Source organism: Panthera tigris, chromosome E2 (genome assembly GCF_018350195.1).
Source record: "Panthera tigris isolate Pti1 chromosome E2, P.tigris_Pti1_mat1.1, whole genome shotgun sequence".
Lineage (NCBI taxonomy): Eukaryota > Metazoa > Chordata > Mammalia > Carnivora > Felidae > Panthera > Panthera tigris.
In genome coordinates this window covers 9,716,228-9,722,742 of record NC_056674.1, presented here as the reverse complement: position 1 = coordinate 9,722,742, position 6,515 = coordinate 9,716,228, and the positions used below count along the sequence as shown (strand labels likewise).

At 58.8% G+C, this 6,515-nt stretch overlaps 1 protein-coding gene across 2 annotated transcripts; it reads left to right on the top strand.

The window, feature by feature from the left end:
• Nucleotides 1–843: 843 nt before the first annotated feature.
• Nucleotides 844–5,526, top strand: SELENOW (selenoprotein W). Of its 2 annotated transcripts, none has more exons than XM_007099080.3 (6): nt 844–974; nt 2,401–2,425; nt 2,533–2,586; nt 2,766–2,840; nt 2,944–3,042; nt 5,153–5,526. In XM_007099080.3, exons 1-5 carry the CDS (start codon nt 928–930, stop codon nt 3,022–3,024), a joined length of 282 nt encoding a protein of 93 aa, XP_007099142.2. In that variant the 5' UTR covers nt 844–927; the 3' UTR covers nt 3,025–3,042; nt 5,153–5,526. The 2 variants fall into 2 exon arrangements, with proteins under 2 accessions (XP_007099142.2, XP_042826016.1); XM_042970082.1 differs by lacking the exon at nt 844–974 and adding an exon at nt 1,327–1,491.
• The last annotated feature ends 989 nt before the right edge of the window (nt 5,527–6,515 follow it).

Sequence of the window (6,515 nt, the reverse complement as noted above, 5' to 3'; positions counted from 1 at the left end):
CTCCACGCGTCCGACACTCAAGGCTCTCCACCCGTACGAACGCACTGAACGTGCGCACATCAACCCCCATCCTCCCCCAACTGTCCCCAGGCTAAATCACTCCCACTAGGGAAGGGATTGATTTTGTCTATTTTTTTGCATCGCTGATGGCAGGCAGGTACGCGGGTACGTATTGGTTAAATGGGTAAGTAGTCCTTGAAGGCGATTACGCCCATCTTCCAGACGGAGAAAACTGAGGCTCAGGGAAAGGCTCCCGCTCTAATCCCTTAACTAACTGCTGGCGTCAGGCACTTTCATGAACCCCCTTGCCTTGGAGACGGCTGGCTGGAGAACGCCGGCGACCGCCACGGCGACCAGACGGCGCCCGGGTCCAGCCGCCAGGCCTGAATAAGAACGCGGGGACCCTGCAGCGCTCCCTGGAAACCTGGGCTTCCGGGGCCCGCCCCCGCACACCCCCAATGCTTTCGGACCCCGCCCTCCTACCCTCTTCCGGGGGAGAAAAGGGGCCCGAGGGCCGCCCCCTCCCGGCCGGCGCTGGAAAAACCATCACCCTTATTAGCAATTCCGTTTAGTTCGCGGAACGTCTGGTCCAGAGCCCCGCCCCACGGGCCATACCATTCCGGCCCGGACGGGGGGGACCGCGAGGGGACGCGTAGGGGCTTCCCCCGGGATGACTCCTGTCCGGATGCATCCTGGCCCCAGCGGGGGAGGGGAAGAGCCCGCGTAGGGGCTCAGGGTGCCGGGCGGCAGGGTCCCTGGGCCCCCGCCGTGGGACCCGCCTCCCCCAACCCTTCCCGCCTCCCCCCGCCTTTCTCCCGCGTTGGTTCGCGCCGTGTAACGCCAAGCAACAACCTTTGTGCGACCGTCCGGGTGTAGCGGAGTTCGCCGGTGCACGCCGCAGGTGGGTCGCCTGTCCGCGCCCCGCCCATGCTGCGGTCCCCAGCCATGGCCCTCGCCATCCGAGTCGTTTATTGGTAAGCACGACGGCCGGAGGCCCCCTCCGCGACCCCCTGTCGGACCCCATCCTCGATCCGACGGTCCTGGGGGCTGGACCTACGGGGATCCTTTCCCGAGAAAAGGGGTTCCCTGCGGGTGGGGTGGGGTGGGCGTGAGCGGAAGGGCGAGAAGGAAGGGCGTTGACCCACCTCCCCAGGGCGTGGCATTCAGGACAGCTCAGGTTCTCTCCAAGGTGGAACTGGGACACGCGGGTGGTCATTTTAGACATCCGGGGACCCCGGGGGGGGGCGGGGGGGGTCAGCTTTGTAATGGGAGAGGGGCCTCCGTCATCGCTAAGGTTGGCCCTCCCCCAACGCCGTCAACCTCCCTGGGGTGGGGACCGCGAGAGTCCGGAAGGTTCGAGAATGTTCCAGCGTGGGTTTGAAAGGCACGAATACTGTGGATGCCCGTCGTTAGGAACCCTCCATCTTTTCGGTTTCTCCACCTGCAGAGGGGAGAGAGTGATCTCAGTAGTTAGCCGCGGATGGAGTGCCGGTATCGGGTGCTAAACATGTTGGGTCCAGCTTCCCCCCTGCAGGGAAAAAGTCCCGAGTGGACCGGGGATTTTCTGTCTTGTTGACTGCGTTATACACCCCCCCGCCCCCCCCCCCCCACCACCAGGGCTGGCATCTAGTGCTGTGCGGGCTTGCATAGACACGCCTGCACGTAGGCGCTTAATAAATGCCTGTTCAGTGCGTTTCTCCTCCCAGAAAGGAGGAGAATTTTAGCTCCGTTTTGGTTATAGGTTGTGGGAGAGGGTGGGGTCAGGTCAGAAGCCCGAGTCTGAAATGGCCAGGGGGCAGTCGCTGATTTTGAAAGACTCAGATCGGTCTCAGCGGTGGAAATGTTCCTGCAGCCTCAGCAAAGCAGAGGGTGGGGTGACATTTTGAGGCCCCCGGGAGGCGCGTGTTGCAGACTCCAGTCCAGAAATAGCATGTCGTGGGGGTTGGGCAAGCGTTTGGAACCCGTCCTCAGGACTGGTAGGACCTTGGGGATCCAGGAGTAAGGGTTCATCCCCTAGACCTTCCCACTGGGTGGGGGTGGGGGCGGTGATTCCGCGGTTCTTACCCTAACGCGGTTCTCTGTTTCCCTCCCTCCTGCCTGTGTCTCGTACTTGTGGTCTCTCTTTGTCACCCCCCTTTTCTGCACCCCGTGTCTTTTGTCTCTCCTCCTCTGTCGGTTTTCCTTGTGTGTGGGTGTCCCCCGTCCCCTGTGCCTGTGCGGCTTTCAACATTCTGTGTGTCTTTTCTCTCCTCTCTCTGTCTCCTCTTTGGTTTTGTCATTTGTCCCTCTTGATGTCTTCCTGGGCCCTCTTCCCGGTTCCCCTCTTGCCTCCCCGCTGCCTGCCTCTTCCCTCCTCCGCACCCCCTCCCCTGGGACCCACTCTCTCGGACCTCCCACCAGTGGTGCTTGAGGCTACAAGTCCAAGGTAAGCAGAGTGGCCAGCCCCCAGACGTGTCCCTGGGAGATGAGGGAGGACGGCAAGCGGCACGGCCCCTGTTGACCCCCCGATGTGACCTCCCACGCCCTTTTCAGTATCTTCAGCTCAAGAAGAAGTTAGAAGATGAGTTCCCCGGATGCCTGGACATCGTGAGTCTGGGGGATGGGGGAGAGAATCAAAAACGGTCTCCTTGTGTGTCCCCTCAGCCCTGAGTGGCCGCCGGGTGGTTCGGGTCGGCCCTACTCTTCACCCATATTCTCCCATTTCCTGGGGGTGCAGGTGACCCCAAGAGGGCATCTCAGCCCCCCCAACATCTCTCTCTTCCCAGTGCGGCGAGGGGACTCCCCAGGCCACCGGCTTCTTTGAAGTGATGGTAGGGGGGAAGTTGGTTCACTCCAAGAAGGTATGTCTGTCCGTCCGTCCGTCTGTCCTACCTTGTGTTCAGCCTGGCTGAGAGTTGGGATCCCGGTCCTCGCTTACTCCTTCCCTCTTCTTCACACCCCCAGAGAGGCGATGGTTACGTGGACACAGAGAGCAAGTTTCTGAAGCTGGTGGCCGCCATCAAAGCCGCCTTGGCTCAGGGCTAATGGGCCCCGAAGGCAGAGGTGAGGGGGGCCCAGCCACTGGACACTGTGATTGACTCCCCGTTCCTGGAATTGACAGCTAGTTTGGAACCCAAGGCCAAGTTTCCAACCCAATGTATTCCAGACCGAGTAGCGGTTTCTATCTTGTGCTCTGGATCACGGAGCTGCTTTTCAGCACCTTCCGAGCCTGGTTTCCCATTTCCCGGCCAACGTGTTCCAGAAGAGCCCCAAATCCGGCCTGTTCTAGAACTGGGCAGACCAGAACCAAGGTCTAGCTCCTGACGCTCGACAGTCTGGAAGGACCTGGTACCGTTCCCTAATCTCAAGAGTCAGTCTTTCCTCCGGTGTTCTGGAACTAACTTCCATCCCAGTGTCCTGTGAACCCAAGTTCCTGTCCCCAGGGTGCTTTGCTCCAGAAAACTGGTTCTCGGGTGCTTTAAACTCAAGTTCTGTTTCTTTTCCTTTTTTTTTTGAAATTTATTTATGTATTAGAAAAATTTTTTTTTAACGTTTATTTATTTTTGAGAGAGACAGAGCGTGAGCAGGGGAGGGGCAGAGAGAGAGAGGGAGACAGAATCCGAAACAGGCTCCAGGCCCTGAGCCGTCAGCACAGAGCCCGACGCGGGGCTCGAACTCACAAACCGTGAGATCATGAGCTGAGCTGAAACCCAGAGTCGGACGCTTCACTGAGCCCTGCAAGTTCCGTTTCTTTAACGTCCTTTACTGGAGCAGAGTGAGGTCACATTACAGTGTGAACTTGAACATGGCAGAGCAGATTGAACGGGTGTGGTATAAACGTACTAGCGTCCTGCCTGACGTGCAGGGGTCTGAAGCGAGCAGTGTGTCCCCCTCCATCCCCCCGCCGCCAGGGAAAAAAGAGAAAATCAAGAACTGTGGAATTCTAAAGCTGCACGAGCTGAACACTTTCGTGCAGTGGGGCTGGGGATTCGAATTCTGAAAAGGCCGACACAGAGCACCTCTCCTGCACAAACGTAACCATTTGCTGCTCCCGAACTGTCGGCAGCTCAGGCGGTTACTTAAATCAGCACGAGGTTTCCTTGGGTCCCAGAGAGGCCGTCCACCAACGGGTGGTTTCGTCCGACGCGAGCGAAAGTGGGGTTTACGCGAGAGAAAGGGCGCCGTGGTTCTCGTTTGCACATCTTGCGGGTGCGGCTTCCAGGGTCTCCCAAGACCACCCTCGGGATGTGTGAGTCGCTAGAAGGACCCGCAGAACTCAGCAAGGTCACACCTGCGGTTACGGTTCATTATAGCAAAAGGCAGCGAAGGGAGAAGCAGGGCCGGGTCCTGGCGGTCCCGCGTCACCGAGGAGTATTGCGACAGGGAAGCCGTGGCCGACCTTGGCCCCGGCCCCTCCAGAAGTCAGGAGCTGCCACCGCCTGGCCCAAGGCCCCACCATGAATCACACTGTTAGCATAGACCAGTCCCTGTGGCCCAAGGCCCCAGGCGGGACATTCATTCATTCCCAGTGCTGAGAGGTCACCCTCAGGAGCTGGGGCCCCGCCTGAGGCCTGGCACAGCCGGTTGGTGACCGTGAAGAGGTCTTTTCTGGGGCTTGCAGCTGGAGTGGGCGGGCGCGGGTGTCCCAGAAGCCCGTTTCTGTCGGTGGCTTCTCTGGAAACCGAGTTTCCCCGTGGGGTGCACGTGATAGGTGTTCAGTCGCATCTCCTAGTGGCCGCCTCTAGCACTCCCTCCCCCCCCCCGCCCCCAGCCTCATTTCTCTCACGAGAGACTCAACTGAGAACTAAGTCTTGGCCCACCTTGCCTGTAGGGTTACAATTTTTCCATCACGGGCATCTCCTGGTCCTTGTGCCTCAGTTTCTCCGAGAGCACACAAGCAGGGGAGGGGCCGAGCGAGAGAGGGCGAGGGAGAGTCCCAGGCAGGCTCTGTGATGGCCAGCGCAGAGCCCAGTGTGGGACTCGAACCCAAGAACCGTGAGAGCATGGCCTGAGCTGAAATCAAGTCGGATGTTCAACCGACCGAGCCCCCCCCCCCCGGGTGCCCCCTTTCCCCATCGCTTCTCTCTTTCCCCTTAATCGTGGGCCCTCACTCCCCCAACCTGGCCTTGTTCCCTGCAATCTGACCCCTCCCCCCTCTCTCTTCTCTGCACAGTCCAGTGACCTTGGCCCAGCCCCTCGTGGCCGACGCTTCATGACGGGAAGGACTGAAATGTCTGGTGGACGCCTGGTCTTTCCCTGATGTCCCTGCGGCCGCTGCGTGGGGGCAGAGACTGACGCCTCTGGTCCTTGCCTCTTTGTGTGTGTGTGTGTGTGTGTGTGTGTCCAGGCATGTAGCTCTGCACCCTGCCTGCCTTGTTCCCTCCTCTCCCCACTTGCCCCCGAATCCCCCAGCACCCCCCTGGTTACTCCTGCTCCTGGCTTCCTTCTTGGGGTGGCGGAGAAAGGGATCTGGATGAGTGAGTTGTAGATTTCATCAGTGTGGGTAACGGTTTACTGTTCAATAAACATTGGATGAGTTTAACAAAACGTGTCTTGCGTGTGTCCATTTTACCCCTGGAACCTCCTCCCCAGCCTCGTGTCACCTCCCCCCCCCCCCCAATCTCTGGCCCAGGAAACGGGCCTTGCTGATTACGAAGCCCTTCATAGCGGCTCCGAGGTCGTGCCGATGAGGGATCAGGCAGCATGCAGCAGTGATGTTCATTTAAACGAGACCCGGGCTCCCAGATTGGTCCCAGTACGTCCTGCCGTGGCCCCAGATTCGTAGAGGCTTGTACGAGCCCGCTAGGGTGGCCATCACAAAAGACCAGACCGGTTCCAACAACAGAAACCGGGGAGTCTGAGGTCAAGGTGAGGACAGGTTGTTTTTTTTTTTTTTACCTTAAAAAAAAAATGTTTATTTTTGAAGGAGAGACAGAGCGTGAGCAGGGGAGGGGCAGAGAGAGGGGGAGACGCAGAATCCGAAACGGGCTCCAGGCTCCGAGCTGTCAGCACAGAGCCCGACGCGGGGCTGGAACCCATGAACCGCGAGATGGGTGACGTGAGCCGAAGTCGGATGCTTAACCGACTGAGCCACCGGGGGCGCCCCAAAGGCCATTTATACCTTAAATGCATCCATGTTCCCTGGAAAGGTTGACTCAAATCACCAAAACATACGAACAAAACTGCATTTGTGTAAAACCCACCAGGTTCTTTATAAAAGGGACCCCCGAACAGAAGGGTGTTACTATTTTCCTTCTAACAGCTCTTTGTCCTTACGGGGCTAACAGATCGGGCGCTCGGACGATCCGGCTAGGACAACTCTGGAAAATGTTGGATCAGATGGGCTGTGCCTAATCATGCTCCGGTCCTCTCTCTGATCATTTGAGCCGGGCCATCGGGTGGCCCCGGGTGAGGTGAGGAAATCCGCTGGGTGCCTCATAGAAGCATCTAGACGGAAAAGTCCCAGTCTCCGAGGCTGCGAAGTTGGAGACATCTACAAAACCTCTCTGGAAGAGGCTGGTCCGTGGGCGAAGACA